Raw genomic sequence first — 25,659 nt, forward strand, 5'->3', positions numbered from 1 at the left:
TATAACACCATAAATTATCACTACATATAACACCATCCATCATCACTACATATAACACCATCCATCAACACTACATATAACACCATCCATCATCACTACATATAACACCACCCATCATCATACATATAACACCATCCATCATCACTACATATAACACCATCCATCATCACTACATATAACACCACCCATCATCACTACATATAACAGCACCAATCATCACTACATATAACATCATCCATCATCACTACATATAACACCATCCATAATCACTACATATAACACCATCCATCATCACTACATATAACACCATCCATCATCACTACATATAAAACCACCCATCATCACTACATATAACACCATCCATCATCACTACATATAACACCATCCATCATCACTACATATAACACCATCCATCATCACTACATATAACACCACCCATCATCACAACATATAGCAACACCAATCATCACTACATATAGCATCATCCATCATCACTACATATAACACCATCCATAATCACTACATATAACACCATCCATCATCACTACATATAACACCATCCATCATCACTACATATAACACCACCCATCATCACTACATATAACAGCACCAATCATCACTACATATAACATCATCCATCATCACTACATATAACACCATCCATAATCACTACATATAACACCACCCATCATCACTTCATATAACGACATCGATCATCACTACATATAACACCATCCATCTACTGATCGGTAAAGTAGTTTCCGAGATTCTCGTGCAGACACACACAAACAAACAAACACACAGACATACTTCTTTGTTTTATATATATATATATATATATATATATATATATAATATATATATATATATATATATAATATATATATATATATATATATATATATATATATAAATATATATATATATATATATATATATATAAATATATATATATATATATATATATATATATATATATATATATATATATAAATATATATATATATATAAATATATATATATATATATATATATATATATATATATATATATATATATATATAAATATATATATATATATATATATATATATATATATATATATATATATATATATATATATATGCAAGATCCGATGAAAGACAGACACCATTATTCTAATCACAAGTTAAGTTTAAGTCTTAAGCACCGTTACCAAAAATATTAAGAATTTGGCATGGCAGTTCATGAATTATTTATTATCGCTTTCATCGTACCATAACATTCTCTTTGATCAAACTTTAGTGATTGATTATCTGTCTACTTCAAATTAATTCAAGTGTGTGGTCGATATTGCACTAAATGCCATGAGAGGTCGGGGACGTCTGGAGGTGTATCAGTATCCAGCAGAAACATCCTATTGTTGCCAACATCGGAAACAAACACTTAGATATTGTGTTCATTTTCCTGGCTGTACTTGATCCATTCATTTTGTCCTCGAACTCATTTCCGGACGTGAGCTGTCCAGCAGACTCGACAGGAGTGATCTTATGTGTACTCCTGAAGAGAGATCTAGACGAATGTCGAGAGAGTTTTTCCTGCATCCTCTTGTTCTCGATGAGCACAAGCATTACGATGATGAGGAAGTCGGTGATGATGAGGGTGACGTACCAAATGTCGATAAGCTTGAGGTAGGCGGTCTTAGGGATGGACTGACTGGTCTGTGTGAAGAGCGCCGCCAGCACCAGTAGGGACGTCAGTGAGACCATTATGCGATCCTGTGATAAAGTAAATCTTTAATAAGTAACAGACATACGGACATATGGATAATTTGAGGTAGTATGAAATAGACAGGCTTACGCTGGATTTCATTCTGTAACGTTTATGACAGAGGGATAATTGAAGAATGGGCGTTAAAAACTCTTTTTTGCTAAATAGGGAAAAAAATTGTTGTAATTATTTTTGAAAATTAATAAAAATTAATTCGTGTGTATGTGTATCTGTGTATCTGTACACCAAAAACAAGATTGTACTACACCGTAAAGTCGTCGAGGTCGAAGAAGAAGGTGAGGTAACAGATGGTGGCCATGAGCAAGCTGGGCACCACAGCGTTGCCGATGTAATAACCATATTGGTTCTGGAACACCAACCGCAGCTGTTGACAAGTAAACCAACTGTTACCACAATAGACAAATGAACCCTAGGAGAAGAATCAATAGAACAATTAATGTTCGAGCAGTTACATGGTAAATTATATATCAGTTAAACGAATAGTAATTCGAATTATGACAGCATAGCATTAAGGGTAAGGAACATCCTTGGAAAGTCATGGAGAATGGAGGAAAATGCATTGAGAAGAAATTCGCCAAAGAAGATTATGATATGATAGCACATTATAACAAATTCTGCATTTGACGCACTATGGCACTCTGGTTGACGACTGTGGGGAAACCGGTTTCTGACAGCCCTGAGTTGTTGAGGTAGTTGTCGTAGTAAGATTTGTCTCCCATTTTTCTTATTTACATACAATATATATATACTGTATATATATATATATATATATATATATATATATATATATATATATATATATATATATATATATATATATATATATATATATATATATGTGTGTAATATTCAGAAATTTCAGAGTAATTTCAAACGCCGCGCCATTGGCGATACTGAGTTTTCAAGGTCGTCTGAGGGAAGAGAGCGCTCCCCGCTAGCACATAGCAAGAGGTTGTGGAACTAGGCCTATATGAGATTAAATGTAATTTGCCGAATTAATAATGACGCGATTCATGAAGTTAAGGGACTATTATTGAATTTGAAATTATTTTAGATTGTTTACCAGTCTGAATAATGTTAGGGTGTCCCGAGAAAGTTATTAGTTAAGCAGAAAATATGTCACTAGGCCTAAGCTAGCGCCTTGGAGAGACGCGACGCTGGCTGGTCCTCAGTCACGTGAAAGCGATTAGACCTACAGGACATCCCTGCGCGTCCGTCCACAGAAATAGTCACGTGGTCTAGTCACCTGTGTTGCGCTATTGCAGTATAACAAGTAAGTCTCATTCGATCTCAGACAGGGCTTAGATAGGGCAGTGGGAAAGTTAACAAGAGCTAACAGTGAGTTCATTTCAGGGTTTCCGTCAGAACCCACTTGACTGCGAGAAATTGACTGTGAGAGTGATGACTGCGAGAGATTGACTGCCGTTTGAGACTGCCGTTGATGATTGAGGGTGGCGATTGTCGCCATTGGACCGATCAGTGTAGGCCTGTCACTGTTTAGCGGGGTATCAAAGGATCTCTGGAGGGAATCTAGCCGTCTGGGTGCCCAGCTGACGACGGGACGATCGTTGGGGTGATCAGCTCTCCTCTACCTCGGCTCACAATACCACATGTCTCAAGCAGCTTAGTGAAACCCTCTTGCTAACGGGAAGCTAAAGCTTCTCTCAACTGTACAAGGTCTGATTGGCTCACTCCCTTCCGCTTCATGCATGTACTGGGGGTAAAGTGAAGCCAGCTGAGTGATACAGGGCCGGACACTGGGGCCAAGAGTCAGTGGAGTCTAGAGGTACACTTTCCAAGGTGGAGAAAGGCTGATTTGGGCCTTAAACTACGGGTGCCTGTTGGTTGTGCCTTAAACGACTACGGAGTGCAGGTGGAATCTGTGTGTGTGTTAGGATAGGAAGCATGGTTCAAGGGTATTGGTGGACTCAGTAACTTCTTAATAATAGTGACAATATTTTGTGTGTAGTTAATACTATTTTTTCAGTTGCTAATGTATGCTGTGTGCATTTAATATTTCTTTATAATCTCCATCTCAGATATAACCTTTGTTCCCCAGAGTAGTGTTTAAGTTAGGTTAGGAGGTGTGTATCTGTTGGGGTAATATAATTTTGTTGAGTGCCCTGAAGGCGTATTCAGGGTGGAGTTAAAAAGCTCTGATTTTTATCCCATTTTCTCAGTGCTGGATATAACTTTGGTGAATGCCCTTAAGGCCTATTCATGGTAGAGTTATTAAGTTCTTATTTTTTTAATACCATTTCCTCAGTGATTGATATTTTGTTGAAAGCCCTTAAGGCCTGGTTCATGTGTGCAACCAACATCTCTTAATACTTTAAACTTATTATCCTCTAATGAGACATTGCCTGAGGTTCTAATAATTTCAACATCATGTATAACTTTTATTCCCCAGAGTAGCATTTTAAGTTCAGGTTAAGAAGTGAGCATATTGGTGTACCACTATTTGATTGTGTTTGTAGTGTTGGAAGGAATATAAGTGTAAATTTTACAGTGTGTCTCATTCATCCCAGTCACAGACGCTATCCTTCCACGGGTCACGGACAATTCATTTTGTTTAGTAAAGTTAAGTGCTCTTGTGCTGGTTCGGGATTTCTCACTAAGGGGCGCTTCCACTGCAATTTCCATCTAATAATCTTTAATAAACCCCAAGTCAAGTGAGAAATTAAAGTCCAGTAATTCCGACCGGTTACATACATATATATATATATATATATATATATATATATATATATATATATATATATATATATATATATATATATATATATATATATATATATATATATATATATATATATATATATATATATATATATATATATATATATATATATATATGTATGTATGTATATGTATGTATGTTGAATGCTTCGCATGTTTAATGAGACTAGATTCTATGATGTTCCATTGTCAATTGTATTACATGGTATTATTGAGGAGGCATTATCCTGAATTTTGCCAATGCTTTGTTATCCTCAAATGAATGTAAACAGAGCATTGATCTTCGGCCTGTCCTAACACTATATTTTTGTTGTTTAAGTCTAGTTACAAGATCTTTACCTGTCTGGCCTAAGTAAAACATATTACATTCCTTGCAAGGAACTTTATAAATGCAACCAATTGTGTTGTTGGGGGAGTTCTTGATTAACATTTGTTTAACAGTGCATAAGTTTTTAAATGCCACATTGACGTTACAGGTTTTTAGTTGTAAAGGAATTTGAGAGAAATTTTTGTGAAATGGTAATACTAAGAGATTCTTATGGTCATGGGTGGGCTTGGGATCAGTTCTATAAAAAGATTTCTTAGTAATGTTCAGGCATCACTACAGATCGGTAAAGTAGTTACCGAGATTCTCGTGTGGACACACTCGGTAGGACGCCACCCACCGGGAGGCTCCATATTGTCTCACTGTAGTGAATTAAGGTAGACCACATTTTTGGTTTTGCCATTAGCAGCAAGTATGTACAGATTTTTGCCAGTTCCCACTCTGGAGCATCCAACATAGAACTGTCCATGAGAGAAGCATCAAAACACTTGCTATCTATGCCAAGTTTGGTCCGGGCGTCTCATTCGCTAGGCCACAGAAGGACGCCACCCTCCGGGAAGCTCCACATTGTCTCACTGTTCACTCCCCAAAACTTCTTCCATCAATATTTCATTAACGGTGTATATAAGTTCCAGTACAACGGTACAGCAAAGTATATTTTTTTTAGCATTAAACTGCATATAACACCATTCATCATCACTATATATAACACCACCAATCATCACTACATATAACAACATCCATCATCACTACATATAACATCATCCATCATCACTACCTATAACACCATCCATCATCACTACATATAACAACATCCGTCATCATTATATATAACATCATCATCCATCATCACTACATATAACACCATCCATCATCATCAGTACATATAACACCATCCATCATCATCACTACATATAACACCATCCATCATCACTAGGTTCCGAGATTCTCGTGCGGACCCACAAACACACATACTTTGTTTTATATATATATATATATATATATATATATATATATATATATATATATATATATATATATATATATATATATATATATATATATATATATATATATATATATATATATATATATATATATATATATATATGTATATATATATGTATATATACTGTATATGTATGTATATGTATATATATATGTATATATATGTATATATATGTATATATATGTATATATGTATATATATGTATATATATATGTATATATGTGTATATATATATGTGTATATATATATATTTATATATATATATATATATATATATATATATATATATATATATATATATATATATATATATATATATATATATATATATATATATATATATATATATATATATATATATATATATATATTATACGATACTGGCCTTAAAATCGTGGAGATTTTCTCCTGTTCTGTACAGTATTTTCCATGGAGAGCGGGAGGGAGTGGTCGGAGGGGTGTTCATAATTATCTAATATATCTCAGTTGGAATTCCATTAGGTCCACTTGTCTCCATCTCATTGATGGAGGGTATCGAAGTGGACAAGCTCTTTTTGCTCTTTTGGTTCATTAGAAAATAACAGTGCTCTTTCCAGCGCTGAAAGATACCATATTATCATTAATTAGGGTGTTACCAACAGATGAGCGAAGAAAGTCGGTACCGTTGGTAGTAGAGCCAAAAATAATTTTGGTGGAAATGAAAAATTCTAGCTTCTGGTGTTGATCTGCAAACTTTTATGTTTACGTCGTCCTTTTAATGTGTACCCCTTACTCTTCAATTCAAGAATTTTGCACTGGGCCATTGCCTTCTACTGGCACAAAGAGGCAATTTTTGTCTGAGAAAGAAGGTTGTTTTTTAGTCAATGACACCAGCATGTTTGTTATAAATGAAGACCTGGATTTCCCAATTTGTGTGTGTGTGTTTGTGTGTGTTCTGTTCTGTCATATGAAACAGCAATCCGTCACTTGGAAAACAATCGCAGGTGAAAATAATATCTACCTGGACGGCGGCAGACATGTTACCATGGGCGGTGAGAGTCTCGTTGACCAGCTCGTACTCCAGCAGCCGGCGCTCTCCTGTGAACTTCACCTCCTCCTGTAATGAGTGATAGCACGAAATCAGCTATTCTGAAGATCAAGATTTTCTATTATGATGATAGTAAACGAAGGTGGTGGTTGAGTATGAGGTGTGGCGCTGAAGAAAATGGCATTATATGGAAAAAGTAATCATACAAAATTCATAATGTTATATTTTATTGTGTATGGGAGTGTGTGTAATATTAGTAATAATAATAATAATGATAATAATAATAATAATAATAATAATAATAATAATAATAATCACGTGTGTGTGTGTGTTTGTGTGTGTGTGTATTTTGGTGTTAAGGTGCAGGCACTGCTTGTTTCCTTTCGCTTTCAACTTCCGCTGCTGGCTATCCCCCGGGGTGAACGGGAAAGCAACCTTGCGTAAGTCTTCCCCTGCCAGCACACAGCCTCTTCACCATCAAGACTCCTTTTGGGCCTACTTGTGCCAGCACACAGTAACTGGGTGCCTCGCGGCCCCAGACTAAACAACAAGGGCTCTCGTAGCAGCAGTGTGTCTATCGATATGCGGACATGCCCTGGCACCTACCAACCACTGTCCCGTGGCCTTGCTGACTGATCTCGGTAGGTATAAGGTAACAGGAGTAAACCCAGAACGAAAAATCTACACTGAAGCTCCACATTAGGCAGGCATGCTTACAGAGCTCCAGTAAGACCCCAACGCAAGAATAGGCGGAAGAGGTGACAAACACGGGAACTCACCGACTACAACGGCGGATGAAGGCAATGCAAGGTGGACATGTGACAAAGGCGAAAATCAATAAAGTGGGCAATTGGAAATCCATTGCAACTCTTCCCTCTCCTCTGTAGTTGCAGCTACCTGCACCACTGGATCAGAAAAAAGCCAAGATGTGTGGTTGCACTTGTACACCTGCATCACCACATAAGTCAAATCATGCATAGCCTTCATTTAGCTCATCATACATTCAATCATTATCAGAACCCTTAAGCCCCCAAAAGTCCTATGATATCAAACGAGTGACGACGAGGACAGGCAGAGATGACTGCAGGAAATCACTAGACATAATCTGCACATAGGCAGCAGTGCAATCCGGCCTTGTCTGTGCGACTCAGCAGTCCTTTCCAGGAGTCACTCTGCTCATCCCACATACAGGGAGGGGGTAGAAAAGTTGCCCTAAACATAGCCTGTCCCCCAAAAATCAGACTTGGCAACCGCACCTAGTACGGTCATCCCAATGGAGTCGAAAAAATAAGCACATATCAAGGCAAAAACAAATTATACAACCTCTTATGGCCGTTGCATGAAATGTCAGGACGTTTTGGATACTAGCACGAATGTGTTTCCTGAAAGAAGAACCGCCCTTGTGGCAAAAGAGCTGCCTAGATATAACATTGACATAGGTATCAGTGTGACCCAGTTCCCAGATAAGGGATGACTAACAGAACAGGGGTCCGGCTATACCTTCTTCTGGAAGGGTAAAACTGCTGTGGACAGAAACGCATTCATGTGGTTGGCTTTGCCATTCGCTAGTCGATCCTACATGGGCTAACTGAAATGCCTGATAGGGTCAACAAGCACTCTGCCGGTCCCGTTTCAGCCTCTTGAGTCAACAACAAAGGGACACACTAAATAACTCATATCATTGTATCATAGCTGGATGATCATCATTCTCGATTGCGACTGACAGAAAATAGTAGTAGTAGTAGTAATAGTAGTAGTAATAGACCCTGTTGCAATGGCAATGTACGCAATAGGCCTAACAGTGCTCTAACACACAATAAAATTTGAAACAACTGAGGTCAAGCAAATGGCGTTCGCTGATGACCTTACGGGAGCAGGAAAAGTGGAGGACATCAAAAAGTGGTGGGACCTGGTAACATCACGAGGCCCACAAATAGGGTACCACCCAAACGCCAGCAAGTCCTTCCTCATTGTGAAGCCAGAACATTATGGACGGGCAATGGAGGTGTTCGGTGGAAGTGACGTCAAAATAACAAAGGATTGCCAAAGACACCTAGGCGCAGTAATTGGCACGGCGGACATCAAGACCGAGTACATAACGGGAAAGGTGAATGAGTGGGTTAGGGAGATCCAAGCTCTGTCTTAGATTGCTAACACAGAGCCACATGCGGCTTTTGCGGCATTCACCCATGGAGTCAAGCATCGCTGGAACTACCTGATGCGAACTATCCCTGATATCGGAACCCTCCTCCACCCTCTGGAGGAAGCTATCAGCGTCAATTTCATTCTCAAACTAGTGAAACACCCTCACTTAACCCCAACAGAAAGATCACTCCTTGCATTACCACCGAGACTGGGAGGAATGGGACTGACCAATCCAGAGGAGATTGCTGCCACCGAACATCAAAACTTAGTTAAGCTCACGGCAGCCCTCACGGACCACATAATAGCTCAGAACGCAACAGGGGAGGTGGATACCAGTGAAGTAAACAAGATTTAAAGGTCCATTACGACAGAACGACAGCACAGCCAAAGTGATAAGTTGCAGCAACTGTTGCTGCAAGTACCAGAGAATTTGAAAAAAAAGAAAGTAGCTATAGAGCAGGAGGTCAGCGTCTTGAATTGGTTAACTACGTTACCGATAAGGGCAAATGGTTTCAGTCTCAATAAACAAGAATTTACAGATGCCAATGCTCTAAGGTACGGAAGGCCAGTAGAAGGTTTGCCCTCCCAATGCATATGTGGCTCTTCCTATGACGTCGATCATGCCATGGTGTGCATGAGGCACGACGAAGTAAGGGATCTCACAGCAAATTTGGTGAAGGAAATCTGCCGTGATGTCAGGGTAGAACCGACCCTCCTTCCATTGCAAAGTGAGAATTTCCAAAATAGGACTTCAAACACATCCAACGAAGACCGGGTTGACGTCAGTGCTCGAGGATTCTGGACGTGGGGACAGCAAGCCTTCTTTGACATGTCACCATAACTTAGCTCTCGATGCTACACACAGGAGGAACGAGAATGACAAGATAAGGGCATACGGGGAGAGAATTCAGAATGTTGATCAAGGCAGCTTCACTCCTCTAGTGTTCAAAACCTCTGGTGGGATGGGACCAAGTGCAAGATGCTTCTACGCCAGACTCGCGGAGGTTTTATCCGAGCAGAAGCAGCAGCCCAGAAGTCATGTTACAGCCTGGATGAGGTGTCGACTATCCTTCTCTCTCCTTAGGTTGGCTTAACGATGCCTCAGGGGAAAGAGAGCATCGGCCCCAAGACCGACAACAGTTACAGATGTTGACTATGAGGCAAAAGTCACTGAATGCCGCATAGATCTGCGGCTCAACTAACTCAACACAGCTAGGATAGCTACTTATGTATTAGGATATTTAATTTTAAGGTAACAAAATGGCGGCGAAGGTATGGCTATAAGGGGAGGATGGAGGCCATTTAAAAAAAAAGTAGTAGTAGTAGTAGTGTGTGTGTGTGTGTGTGTGTGCGTGTGTGTGCGTGTGATAAGAATGTTCATGAGGTTTACTTTTTAAAGATATCAATGCAAAATTGGCAAAGGCTATATTAGTCATTCTTATTTATGATGAGTTGAATTCTTTGTAAACAAAAATACTAGAACTTATATTTGAAAGACAGATAATCTTACACTTTTAATTGGCTGATACATATATCAAAATCTCCTAAATAATACACAAACCCGAAGAATATATTTCTACAACAATTGAATACCAACCTACCTGAAGAAGCAATATCTTGCCTATTGCTTGGTCAGGAATGGAGTAGACCAGAGAACATCTCTGGGAGTCAAAAGGGTAGGCATGAAGCAGGAACTGGCACATAGCTCTTACTGTATACTGTTGCAGAAGTTTCAAAGTGCTGTTCACCCCGCGGTACAGCTCATCTAAAGTAGAAGCAAAAAAAGAAAAAAATGGATGGCATGCCTGTACAAGTATTGGAAGATATAATTAAATTGAAATTTTCAGGGACATCTTCATGGGTTTTCTATCGAGAAGTTTATCTGAATAGACGAATCATATAATTTTTAAGCTGAATAAAACTCAATATAAAATTGAAATGAAGTCCAGTGAAAAGTAATTCCCGAATAATGTAATCTAATGGATTCTGGCTAAGAGTCAGTCTGATTAACGTAAAATGAGGTTCATGTATTCGTCAACAAATGTGTATATACATATATATATATATATATATATATATATATATATATATATATATATATATATATATATATATATATATATATATATATATATATATGTAACCGGTCGGAATTTACTGGACTTTAATTTCCCACTTGAATTGGGGTTTATTAAAGATTATTAGATGGTAATGGCAGTGGAAGCGCCCCTTTGAGAAAAATCCCGAACCAGCACAAGAACACTTAAATCTACTAAACAAAATGACTTGTCCGTGACCCGTGGAAGGATAGCGTCTGTGACTGGGATGAATGAGACACACTGTCATATTTACACTTATATTCCCTCCAACACTACAAACACAATCAAATAATGGTACACCAATATGCGCACCTCTTAACTTGAACTTAAAACACTACTCTGGGGAATAAAAGTTATACATGATATTGAAATTATTAGAAACTCAGGCAACAATAAATTTAAAGTATTAAGAAATGTTGCTTGCACACATGAAACAGGCCTTAAGGGTTTTCACAGAATAATATCCACCACTGCGGAAGTGGTATAAAAATAAGAAATTATTAATTCCACCATGAATAGGTCTAAAGGGCACTCAATATAATTATGTTACACCAACAGATGCAGGCCTTAAGGGTTTTCAACAAAATAATATCAGTCACTGAGGAAATGGTATTAAAAATTAAGAAATTAAATACTCTACAAGAATAGGCCTTAAGGGCACTCAATATAATTATGTTACACCAACAGATGCACACCTCCTAACCTAACTTAAACACTACTCTGGGCAACAAAGGTTATATCAGAGATTGAAACTATAAAGAAATTTTAAATGCACACAGCATACATTAGTAACTGAAAAAATAGTATTAACTACACACAAAAATATTGTCACAATTATAAAGACGTTACTGAGCCCAATACCGGTGAACCATGCTCCCTAACCTAACACACACACAGATTCCACCTGCACTCCGTAGTCGTTTAAGGCACAACCAACAGGCACCCGTAGTTGAAGGCCCAAATCAGCCTTTCACCACCTTGGAAAGTGTACCTCTAACTCCACTGACTCTTGTCCCCAGTGTGTGACCCTGTATCACTCAGCTGGCCTCACTTTACCCCCAGTACATCCATGAAACGGAAGGGAGTGAGCCAATCAGACCTTGTACAGTTGAGAGAAGCTTTAGCTTCCCGTTAGCAAGAGGGTTTCACTAAGCTGCTCGAGACATGTGGTGTTGTGAGCCGAGGTAGAGGAGAGCTGATGACCCCAACGATCGTCCCGTCGTCAGCTGGGCACCCAGACGGCTAGATTCCCTCAAGAGATCCTTTGATACCCCGCTAAACAGTGACAGGCCTACACTGATCGGTCCAATGGCGACAATCGCCACCCTCAATCATCAACGGCAGTCTCAAACGGCAGTCAATCTCTCGCAGTCATCACTCTCACAGTCAAACTCGGGTCAAGTGGGTTCTGACGGAAACCCTGAAATGAACTCACTGTTAGCTCTTGTTAACTTTACCACTGCCCTATCTAACCCTGTCTGAGATCGAATGAGACTTACTTGTTATACTGCAATAGTGCAACACAGGTGACTAGGCCACGTGACTATTTCTGTGGACGGACGCGCAGGGATGTCCTGTAGGTCCAATCGCTTTCACGTGACTGAGGACCAGCCAGCGTCGCGTCTCTCCAAGGCGCTAGCTTAGGCCTACGTGACATATTTTCCGCCTAACTAATAACTCCTTGGTACACCCGTGACATTGTTCAGACTGATAAACGATCTATAATAATTTAAAATTCAATAATAGTCCCTTAACTTCATGAATCGCATCATTATTAATTCGGCAAATTACATTTAATATTACTTAGGCCTAGTTCCACAACCTCTCGCTATGTGCAGGGAGCGCTCTCTTCCCTCCGACGACCTTGAAAGCTCAGTATTGCCAATTGCGCAGTGTTTGAAATTACTCTGAAATTTCTGAATATTACATATATATATATATATATATATATATATATATATATATATATATATATATATATATATATATATATATATATATATATATATATATATATATATATATTATCGCCGCTGGCTTCAACTACAGTGCTGGCGTTGCCTTACCCGAACAAACATTCAATCTATCAGCCTGGAACCACGTGCGCCCCCCCCCCCCAAGCGACCTGCACAAACAAGATGCCCTGATTCTGCTGAGTGTAAGGTTTAAAGTGTGGCGTGGTCACCCGGCCTCCAAGAGGCAGATCGCCTTCTCACGTGATGCTGTGAGGACCATGAAGCCACTGCTATGAGGACCATGCAGCCACCAGCCCTCTGTGGTAAACACCAAATCCCAATCCTGGCCGAGTTTTGTGCTGGAACAATTTACACAGTACTATTGTCCCTTGGAACACCATACTGGTTCACATTGACCCGCACTTGTAAGTACAGCCAAAGTGATGACATACCCCTCAGTACTGAAATATTGTGGACTAATTATGCCTACTCGTTTCTGCCTTATCTGCAGAAATAAGACAATGCAGAATGAAATGTAACTAAGATTAATAGAGTTATGAACTTTGTATCATGTCACTGTGCTTAATAATCGATTGTAATTAAGAAGAAATCGTCTGAGACTAACGAATTATGTATCAGAAAGATCACCATGTAATACTAATGAACGCCTTGTTCTCTGCGGGTTTTGATCACATCAATAAATAGTGAATGCGTCAAAAGGCGAGTTTCAATCATTCCCTTCGACTTGCCCGTCACCTGAACGTCCTTAACCAAGGCGTTTACAGTCATGACAATACGGGAAGGCTGCCGAAGGGAATTCTCAACTACCATGAGGACAAGAGGACCATGGGACGCGCCACCAACGCCGGGAGTTTCAGCGTGGGAGAGCGCAGGTTGTCAATCAGCCACCCGCCCACAGTGGGTGGGACGTCAGCACGGGAGGCAGTGATAGCGAGTGTTGTGTGTTTGAGTGAAGTGTTTTAAATACCCGGATAGTGTCGTAAAGCTTTGGTCTGCGCGTTCGGGGCTGTGAGCGTTCCTTTCGAACAGGGAGGCCGCTCACACAGTGAGCGATGGTTTCAAAACACCCGGACAGTGTCGTAATGTTTCGGTCTGGGCGGACGGGTAGCTAGCCTTAGCTCGGACACGCACACCAGTGATATACCATAGTGTATCAAATATCACCTTAAAAAAACTATGCTAAAATTTAAATATTATTTGCAGTCATGAAATATTTACTTCTATTGAAATTTGGCTCCGAGAATTTTTTAAATTCTTATTGACATTATATTGATATTGGAAGTTTATTAAGCCAGAAGAACACAGAAAATATTAATAATAATAATAATAATAATAATAATAATAATAATAATAAAAATAATAATAATAAAAATAATAATATTTATAATAATAACAATGATAATAAGGAACCATGAAGAAATACGTAATTGAAAAGGGCCCTCCTTTGAACATTTTCACCCAACTGACAGTTCCTAGCATATCTCGAAGACCGAAGGGGGGGCAGTACTCCAGATGGGGAAACGCTAGACTAATAATTTATTTACCTGATTTACCGTCGTCTTGCAATGGCCCGAGAACTTTAGCTCATTGTCAACATACACACCTAGGTCCTTCTCACATTCAGTCTCAAATAGTGCAGTTTCTTCAACCAGTTGGGACATAAAATTATGATACGCCTCCTTACCATTGGTACACCCCAGATGGATCCTCTTGCAATTCGTGACATGGAATTGCAGTAGCCATTTCTTCGACCATTAGAGCTCACAGTGATCCTTCTGCAGCTCTTTACAGTCCGCTTGGTTCTTGATTTCCCGAAATAACTTTGCGTCATTGGCAAACATTTGTATGGAGGAGTGTACAATGTCAGGCATGTCATTTATGAAACAAACAAACAACAGCAGGCCCAATATACTGCCCTGTGGTACCCCCGTTTGTGACGGGTACAGATGATGAATTATTGTCTATATTACCATCCCGTTCCAGAGTATAGCTACCTACAACCTACTACCCAACAACAACTCTTTGGAAAAAAAATATCACCGTTTAACATATGACTTCAAGCTTATCAAAAGAAAAGGACTGGTAACAACTGTAGCACCATCACATAATGGGAACACCACAGCCGATTCAATGCCAACACGTGGTAACAATACGTTATATCCACAATAATAATAAATCACGACATTAAGGATTTACAGTTTGTATACGCAGGCTATTTCTCTGTTTTCTTAATTAAATTCACCTTAGAAAAGGACGCTCTGCATCAACATTGGACGTCAGAAGTGACAACACTTCCATTGCAAATGTCCAAAACATTCATATTTTGCATCTCTCTCTTCATTTAAAACTCTCATAACATGTTTATAAGATTACTGACTCTTTTGGGGTGTAAATATGCCGCCAGTCTCCACAACTTATTAATTAGTTCGAATCTATTCTTTATTTCCCTGCACACTATTACTAGAAATCTCTGCACCACATCTTATAATTCTCTAGCCTTTGGAAGGTGGCATGTAATTGCGATCCCGAATATATATCTGATTGACTGGAACATGTAGGGAATCATCTGTTAGATCAATACCATGCATTTGGAGTTCGATACAATATGTAAAATGGCAAAGGGAGTTTAGCAATAACCGATGCAGTTGACATATGTGTATATGTTCTGGGTACCATGTTCTATCTCCAGGAGCGACCACAATCACCTGTAGAGTTTTCGTAGGTTCTATTTACTGGACAAACAGAGATACACAAGCGAAACGGCTCTCCCTACTCTGTCTGGGGGTCAACTGGCCTCTCAGGCGACATGTGGCAATTGATACATTAGCAGCTTCCATATGTCGCTAGGCACATTAATTAAGCATGTGGGACATGATAAATACATTGCCACACGCTGCTTGCTAGGCTGAATAAATAATGTATATAAATGAAGCACATACATAATATACATACAGCATATATTATATACATACACCTCCCTCCCCCCACCCCCTATATGCTCATAGCAAAGTCTTGGACGGACCTTTTTTTTTGGATCCGTTCTGAGCGTCGAGGGACTTGATCACTGGGGAGGGTATGGGACTCAACACTGGTGGCGGGGTCAGCAGAAGGCGTTGTTACTGGGCGGAGAAAACAGCGGTTCCTCCACCACACACGACCACTGGGTAACCGCACCTGGTAGTCCCGTGACCTACCGAGACCCATGACTACGCCCACTTTGTCCCAATGTAGGGAGGTCGGGTCCTGAACACGGACTTGGGTGCCAACACTCAACGTGGAAGAAGACGGGCGAGGTCGTCGTAGCGGGCGACGACATCATGAACACGTTCGGCGGCTCGGCGATCACAATCCTCTGTCTTGGCCTGCCACTCCTTGGGGAAGGATTGAGGGTGAGCAGGGACACACGAACGAAGGGGGCGTCCATACAAGACCTGGGCAGGAGAGCGTCCGGTGTAGTTAGGTGTGTTGCGGAGTTCAAGAAGACCCCGGTCGAAGGCCTCGCAGTCAATATTCCCAGATGGGGCCACCTTAAGGATGAGGTGCTTCAGGGATTTGACAGCAGCCTCAGCGTGGCCGTTGGACTGCGGGTAATAGGGCGATGACAACACATGCCGGACTCCCCATCGGTCAAGGAACACAGCAAAGCCCCGGCTTGTGAACTGGGGCCCTCCGTCGGTTCGCAGGCGCATAGGAACGCCCACGTCACGGAAGTAGTGGCGAAACTTGCTGATGGTGGCGGCAGACGTCGTGTCATTACCGCACTTGATGACAAACGGCCAACCAGAGAGATGGTCGACGATAATAAGGAAGGACTTTCCTGACACACAGAAAAAGTCGGCCGACACAGACTCAAAGGGGCGGGTGGGGTTTTCGTCACTCATGAAGGGTTCCTGCTGCTGGCTGGGTTGTAATACTTGGCAGGGCTCACACGCACGGACAACATTGGAGATGCCGGGCCAGAACACAGTCTGTTGTGCACGTCGTTTGGTGGACTCAGCTCCACGGTGACTGTCGTGAAGGCGAGCCAAGACGTGGGAACGTGAGGCAGCAGGGACAACTACAAGTGCTCCGTACAGAACAAGGTCCCCGTCGCAGTAGAGTTCATCGCGGAGTTTCCAATACGGGGGCAGGGTGTTGTGAATGTCGTAGCTGTTGCTAGGGAATCCATTCCTCACACACTCGACGAGTCGGACGTAGGAAGGGTCATCTCGGGCCGCTATTCGAAGGTCCTCCATTGCTTTGTCGTCATCGGGTGACAGGTCCGAACGAAGGGATTGGACGGCGTGGAGAGTGACCACAGTCCTGACGGAAAGAGCGAAGTCGGCGTCGAGCACATGGTCTTCTGGAGTAGGGCGGCTGACAGGAGAGCGGGATAAGGCATCAGGGATGCAGAGCTCCTTACCGGCACGCCACACTGCTGTGAAGATGTACGCCGAGAGCTTCTCTTTCAGGCGCTGGAGGCGAGGGTTCTCAACGGCGTCCAGCGTGTAGTGGTTGAGGATCGGGACAAGCGGGCGATGGTCGGTCACTAGGTGAAAGTGTTGCAGGCCTATGAGGTAAAACCTGCACTTGGACATCGCCCAAACCACAGCCAACAGCTCCAACTCAATAGTGGCGTAGCGAGTCTCGGTGTCAGAGAGGAAACGCGAGCCACACTGGATGAGCCGGAACTGCCCTCCACCATGATCCTGCAATAGGGCGTATCCCACGCCGTACAAGCGTGAGGCATCTGTCTGCAGAACCGTCAGCAAGGCTGGGTCAAATGTGGCGAGTACAGGTGGATTAGACAGGGCCTTGTCGTGGTCGGGGGTCCACAGGAATGTCCTCTTGGGCTCATCAGGAGGCGAAGTGGTTGGGCAGCTGCGGACAAGTCCGGCGAAAACTCTGCTAACTGGTTGACGAGACCGATGAAGGACCTCAAGTCGGTGAGGTTAGCAGGGGTGGGGAAATCCGTGATGGCGCGGACCTTCTCCGGGTCAGCTGCAATACCATTCCCTGAGAGGGTGTACCCACAAAAACCACTGAAGAGCTGGCCAGAGCAAACTTGTCGGCATTTAGGGTGATGCCGTGCTTCTGGCACCTGTTGAGTACCTCGTAGATACGGCAGAGGTGATCCATGTAATCCTCATCTTATACGAGTATGTTGTCAGCCACTTTCATGCAGTTTGCCAGAAATTGTAGAGCCATATCACCTCGAAGGCAGAAAGCATCTCCTGTCGCGGCGAATCGTATGGGGCCACGGCAATAACTGTAAGTCCATGCGGGGTGATGAAAGTTGTAAGTCTTCTTTGGCAAGCTCTATCTACCAGTATCCACACAGGGCGTCCATCGTCGTGAAGAAGCGTGCCTTCGGTTTCACACTGCGTATAGCTGCAAAGGGCGTGGGAGAAGGGTGCGCAGGACGAGACACCTGGCTGTTGAGCTTGGAGAGGTCAGTGGTGATCCGAACACCACCTTTGGGTTTTGCGACGACTACCATAGGGTGACAACATGGAGACGGGTCATCGCCGGCTGGTGCAATAATTTTTTGGGCGACCATGGAGTCCAGCTCGTTTTTGACCGCCTCGCGGAAGGCCAGGGGAACCAGTCGAGGGCTGTAGATAGCGAAGGGCTTCGCGTCGTCCCTCAAGTGGATCCTTATGGGGGGGCCTACCATCTTCTTGAGAGGCTTGGATTCCAGAGCGGACTTGGTCACCAGAACGTCGCTGAATTCCTTCAGGAAGTACGTCCTAGCATCCGAAGAAGAGGTGTCACTGGCAAGAGGTAGGGTAGGGCGACAGCAGGGTCGTTGCTGCTCCCTTCGTGCACCCTGTTGGCGTGTTTTACCTCGAGAATAGGTTTTAGGAAGTCCTGGGAGATGATAGCCAACTCTTGACAATGTCTGTAGGACAGCAAAGGAATCGGGACACCGTTATGCACATCAATCCAGGCTTGACACGACCTGTTGCCAAAGGTGACCTGTGCTTGGAGTGAACCCAGGGCCGGGGTCATCTGTGAACCATCTGCCATAAAGCGGAGATCCTTGGGGGACGGTCCTAGATCACTTGGAGAGAGCCCCAAGCATTGCAAATGCTGGGGACCGATGACTGTAGCATCAGCGCCGGTGTCGGGCAACATCTGAAGACGGGATGATACACTGCCTTAGGTTACGATGACGCTGATGTGCTGGGGAACTTTGGTCCTGGGACCCGAGGGGCAGTACACCTTCCTAATATGGCTCGAGCGTTGTCCAGGGTCGTCATGCTTCTGAGAAGACGACTGTTGGCGGCCCTCACTGGTGGAAGAGCGTTGCTGCTTCCGCCGACGCTGTCCCTTGAGTTTATTAGAAGGGCAACACCTGTCGTAGTGGCCCAGACGACCGCACACATTGCACTGGACGCGTTTGGCTGGGCACCGTACTGTGAGTGACCAGTGGCCCTTATGGTCACAACTTTTGCAGGTAGACTCAGCAGCTGGACACACCTGTGTTCCGTGCTGCTTACCACAGTTGTTACAAAAGGAGCCGGGAGTGGGCGTGGTGGGCGAAGGCGGTGGAGTAGACTTCTTGTCCTTCTTGTAGCGGGTCACAGCACGTACAGCTGTAGGGGGAGCTCGGATGGCAGAGGTGGCACACCTGGCAGCCTCATAGGAGCGACATATTGTCAACACATCCTTAAGAGAAGAGGAAGAGTCGAGGGAGGTGAGGCGTTGGACAAGCTCCTCGTCCTTAACACCCATCAGGATCACCTGCTTCAACTGGGTCTCCTCGCACTGCTGGTGGTGGCCTAGACATATATCTACCTCTTCCGAGGCTCTCTTGAGTCGTACATAAAAGGCATCAAAAGTCTCGCCCTCCATCTGTCTATAGCTAAACAATTCCCTCCTGCGTAGAGCTTCATTCCGCTGCCTTTTGATGTGTCGTTGTAGAATATCCAGTACCTCCTCTACAGACAACGAAGAGGTCGGAGGTACCTGCAACGTATGTTCCAAGACACGCTGAGTTTCCAAAGGCAGGCTCATACGCAGCTGAATAAGTCGTTTAGGCTGTGACAAGCTCTGGAGATCCACCATTGTAGCATAATCAGTCCACCGTCGCCGCCATTCACGAAAAGTCTGGAAATTCATATCAGGCTTCAAGATAGGTGGTGTTTGAGCAGCCGCTTTAGGTGGGGCTGGGGGGCGTGAAGAAAGCATTGATGAGGTATCTGAACCAGTAGATACCGAGGCAGTGTTAGAGCCAGGGGCTTGGTTAACATTGAGGCGAGATATCAAAGCTTCAAACCGTGCACTGTCTTCCAATCTCCGTTGGTGGTGTCTCTCTGTCTCAGCTTGCCTTCTTTCTTCATCCTCCACACGTCTTCTAGCTTCGTCCTTACGCCTTTCATCCCTCATAAACTTCATTAAAGCAATTATCTCTGAAGACAATGCTGAAGATCGAGGTGAAAGGCTGCACGATGTGGTGGGAGGAGCTGGAGCATCCTGTTCAGCCTGGTCATCTAACTCTGCAGAGCTGTCATCCGACTGACTCATCCAGGCGTTGGCTCCACGACTGCGTAAGGCACGAGACATAATTACTTAATCTGTGTACTATGTTTTAAATCAGTGTTGACCGGTCAGCCCGTCGTATCAACAAGATCTGAGAAAAAAAAAAATATCTAAATGCACAGATAAGTAGATTACATATATAAAATATATATAAAGAAATGACTGCAGTCAATGTGTTCATGCGGTTGTGTATGTGTGCGCACCTTGGGCAGTGTCTCGCTGGGAGGGGGTGGAGGCGAGCAGCTCACAGTCAGTCAGTTACCCTCTAGGTATGGCCGGAGGAGGCTGCACTGAACTCTACTCCTCACAAATGCCCTGAACATGCCTTCCACCTTGGGAATCCTTTAGAACAAGGTCACACACTTATGGCACTACACACACAATGCACTTATACACTTCACAGGAACTTGCTGTCACTGACACTGCTCAAAGTTGCTATAAATTCAAACAAGTTCTTGGAGGAGACGGTCGATAGCGGTTGATCCAGTTAATTAACACACTGTGCCATGCATGTGTTCTGGGTATCAAGTTCTATCTACAGGAGCGAACACAAACACCTGTAGAGTTTTCGTAGGTTCTATTTACTGGACAAACAGAGATACACAAGCGAAACGGCTCTCCCTACTCTGTCTGGGGGTCAACTGGCCTCTCAGGCGACATGTGGCAAGTGATACATTAGCAGCTTCCATATGTCGCCAGGCACATTAATTAAGCATGTGGGACATGGTAAATACATTGCCACACGCTGCCAGCTAGGCTGAATAAATAATGTATATAAATGGAGCACATACATAATATACTTACAGCATACATAATATACATACAATATGCTTTATGGATTAAATGTAAAGTAGGGCTTTACTCTGGAAAATCTAATTTATTGTGTTGAGTTGTGGCAATATGTAATTCAAAATTAAAGTAGCAGAACATACGTCTCTCCTCGATTACCCTGGTATGGAAATACAGTTTTAGGGGGTTGCCACTGTTGGAGTATTCTTGCAACAGCTTCATGGAGTGACAATCACCTCGTGGCACAAGCATGAAATATGTGTGTGGTTTTGAGTTGACAAACCCTGGAATTTCTAAACTCACATATCCTTTTGGCACTATGGGAAAGGAAAATATACGCATTTCTCAACACGAGTACGTGGCAAGGACTTTGCTGCTTCGCTGGCACAGAGAAGCATACTATGTGCAATGCTAGTTACACAGTTATAATCGCCCATAATGTTTGATGCCTCATCTGCAGCAGACCCAATGAAGTTGTTCAATGGTATATCATGTGTAGTGAGGCACTGTAACAGCATGTTATATTTTCAACAGTAGAACCCTGATTACCTTCAAATATGTTAATCAAATCCAGCATCTCAATTTTGTCAATATCTCTCCGGATCAAAATACTTCACTATCATTGCACGTCAATAATTACACTAAAATCATTTGTAGTTTCCTAACCAAGTTTTGAGTTGTACATTCCCCTAAGGCTTGCACGACGACCTTGCACCTGGTCCGCTTCGTTGCCGTTTGAGCGGCTGTCTTGGAATCGGGAACATTCGCTTATTGAGGTCGACAAGGTGGTCACATAAGCTTAAGGAATATTAAATTTATTAGACTATACTTGCAACTGAAGATTGTGAGATCACATGTTGCTAAGCGAGTAAGGTTTCTGCCACCCTTACTTGGGACACATTAATCATGACCACTTATTGAGCAGTGCCATTACATTTGGGCTAAAATACAAGAGGAAACAAACACTAAGTCACCTAAATGGCATCATGTTCTGCCAAAAACGCTTCGAATAGGACAGTTGCCTTCGCCGCGGCGCTCAGTATGGCTCCGGCAGGGTGAAGACGTGTCAGGTTGATCAAAGGCACCGCCGCCAGGCTGACCACAATGAGCAAACTGTTGGGCGCCGGTGGTAGAGCGGTACCGCTCTTGCCTCGCAAGCGAGATGTCACAGGTTCGATTCCCGGGCCGGTGGAAAGTTGTTCGGACACACTTCCCAGCCTCCTTTGGTCCCTGTTCACCTAGCAGCAATGTAGGTACCTGCTGTAAATCGAAAGTTGCGAATTCGTATTCAGGGACAAGTTGTTGGAGCTTCCAATAACTTGCTTAGACATAAAACCATTGACTCTTCAGGCTTCTACGCCCTTAACTCATGAGACATGAAGGCATGCATGAACTTAGCATGCTTCCCTGTTGGGCGCTGTAAACGCTTCTGCGCGTCACCTTACACAAGGATGTAGGGGGATGCCCAATAAAAAAAAAAATATAAAAATGAGCAAACGTGCCACCCGGAGCAGAGGTGCTAGCTTTGAGGAGTTCTTCCTTACCCGCATGCTGTCTTGAGGTGCGGTGGCGTTTCAACGATGATGTCTCGGCACTTAAGTATTATTGGCAAACCTGACGATATGCCTTCGTCGGAGTTCCTGGTACTCAAGCTAGTCAAGAGCTAAAACGTCCTTCGATAGCCAATTTTCTTGGAAATGGTATGCATAGGATTACACCAAATATAGCGGTATTGCAGAGAACCGCTAGTTGAACATAAGTTTACTTGCACATACATGTAATGCACATAAAAGATATTAGTTATGTTTATCGAGTGTGTAATAACGACAGTAAATACACCAATTACCAAGACAGACTGATGACTACATCAATCAGATCCTCTTAATTCAAAAGCAACACCAAAGATGTTAGTGAACAGTGATCCTGAAAGAAGATTGTACTTTGAGATTAAATACATAGACAATTTAATCGGAGTTAATTTGTTACAGTTTGACATAACCGTGATCCAAGGTCATACCTTGGATCAGGTTTCCGTTTTCTATATATGAAAAGGCACAAACTGGTTCATGGAACACTTATCCAAAGGTAGTAAATAGACGAATTCATCATAACAAACACAATTAGACCAAATGTGAGACGATACTTGCCGATGATATAAGGAGCCTTACATAGTGGTTGCCTGACGAAAACCTCAGAAGTACTAATTCAGTGTACAATCCTTCTGCTTTCACTTCACGATGGTGCCAGAATGACCATATCCGTTGACCTGTCAACCTCATCGTCTTTTCTACTGCATCAGCAACGAATTATTATGTTACTAAACCTTACGTAAAATAAGGAAATCATCAAATGATATCTGAATTTCATGTCCTCCTCTGGTATTGCGTACTTGTACCCTTAAATTGGAAAACATACAATACAGCAGCACTGGTCGGGACACTGCCATGTGAGTGCGGATCACAGGTTGTGTTCCTTTTCGTACAGGCAGAACTGCCGCCCGCTACTGAGGTTACGAAGGAAAGGAAGATTGATTCATTGCCACCGATTTTAAGGTAACATATAACCAACTCAATGAAGTACACGGTAAGCGTGATTAAATTTAATTGTAACACCTTAAGCAATCGACAGTGAAATGCCACTTGTAGCACCGTAAGCAATCGGCAGTGAAATGCCACTTGTAACACCATAAGCAACCAGCAGTGAAGTACTACTTGTAACACCACAAGCAACCAGCAGTGACCTACTATTATCAAACATAAATACAAGCAGCGAGCTGCGCCACCAAATACAGGCGGTGAGCAGTGGTTCATCGAACAAACGTTGAGACCTAACCGGAGTTGTAAATTAACATCAATAAAAGGACAAGAGGTTGTGGAAATAGATCTAGAGCAACGAAAGGAAAGGATGAACATGGGCGAAGGTGACCGAGACCCAGAGGTAGAGGTTGTCCCTCCAGAGCTGAACGACCACGACTTTACGGCAACCGATGCTGAAGGGGGCCACCCTCTGCCTGAGCCTCAATGCTCAGCACCTGACCAAAATCCCAGGTTCAACATGATGGCAGAAGTGCGACGAACTGTGACTGAAATGCTGGAGGCTTATTTCACAAATGGGGAAGAAAGGGAAGCAGCACGACGTTTGGAGTTTGGGAATGGCAAATTTGAACAGTTAGAAGGTCTCAGAACAGTTCTGGGGACACAATTCCTGAATGAATACCGACTGCAGTGTGAAGTGGAAACAATAATAATTAGTCGAACCATCACACCTGCCTCGAGCGACATAAGATAACTAGAAGACACTTTCAGAAGAAAGATATAGAATGGGTATTCTACCCTCCAGCGGCTTCACACATGGGAGGAGTCTGGGAACGGCAAATCCGAAGTCATAAAGGTTCTTAGAGCAATTGTGGGGACCCAAGTCCTGGATGAATATCGACTGCAGAGGCTATTTTGTGAAGTGGAAGCGATCATAAATAGTCGACCCATCACACCTGCCTCGAGCGACGTGAGAGACATAGAAGCGCTTACACCAGCCTACGTCCTCCACGGTGGCCCACATGCTGACCTGTACCTGGGAGGATGACTTCTGAAGGACTCACTCCTCTCTTCTGGTTTGCCACAAGCTGGTAGTCCCCCTGTGAGCCCCCCCTGATCACGGCCTACTCCACCGCCGGCGGCCTTCACTACTGGTGTAGTGCCTACCGGGCCTGCCCTGGTTTGTCCTGCTGCCCCCGAACGAAGTCCTGCCCCATCTTCACGACACTTGGTGCCTCAACCTGTCCTCCACCCACCGCAAGCCGCGCCCGCTCCTGTGTCTGAGCTGTGTCCACCAAGGCTACCTGGACCTGAGGACACCACCCCCGGCTACCTGTACCCCACCGACATGTCGACGAACACACCATCACAATTACACTAAAAGGTATGTCCTCAATGTTATCAATGCCAATGTGCCTCCCCCCACCCCTACTGTACCTGCCCCACCACACCATATCACCTCCACCCCCACTGTACTTCGCCACACCTAGTACATTGGCATCCCTGAGCCTGGCCGCACTGTTTGTAAACTTTGTGGTCAACCGACTCTCACACCCTCTTTCACCACATCCTCATTTGCCCTATGACCTCCACCTACAGGTCCCTAGCCGTTACCAACACCTCTTCCCTCCCTGACCAGATATCCCTCCTCCTAGTGACGTGCCTGGCACTTGACATTATTAGGGACCTGCCACACTTTGCCATAAACAGATAAATTGTACG

General features: G+C 43.1%; 1 protein-coding gene across 1 annotated transcript in view; it reads right to left on the reverse strand.

The window, feature by feature from the left end:
- Window positions 1-1,137: 1,137 nt before the first annotated feature.
- LOC121873920 overlaps window positions 1,138-25,659 on the reverse strand; it is a 46,915-nt gene continuing 22,393 nt past the window's right edge. The window contains exons 9-12 of the mRNA XM_042377799.1: window positions 10,617-10,780; window positions 6,844-6,939; window positions 2,018-2,134; window positions 1,138-1,757 (exon numbers count right to left, since the gene is read on the reverse strand). Of these exons, the coding sequence (XP_042233733.1) occupies window positions 1,338-1,757; window positions 2,018-2,134; window positions 6,844-6,939; window positions 10,617-10,780 (797 nt within the window). The 3' untranslated portion in view covers window positions 1,138-1,337. The remainder of the gene's footprint in view (window positions 1,758-2,017; window positions 2,135-6,843; window positions 6,940-10,616; window positions 10,781-25,659) is intronic.

The sequence above is a fragment of the Homarus americanus genome, unplaced genomic scaffold, assembly GCF_018991925.1.
Source record: "Homarus americanus isolate GMGI-L3 unplaced genomic scaffold, GMGI_Hamer_2.0 scaffold25827, whole genome shotgun sequence".
NCBI lineage: Eukaryota > Metazoa > Arthropoda > Malacostraca > Decapoda > Nephropidae > Homarus > Homarus americanus.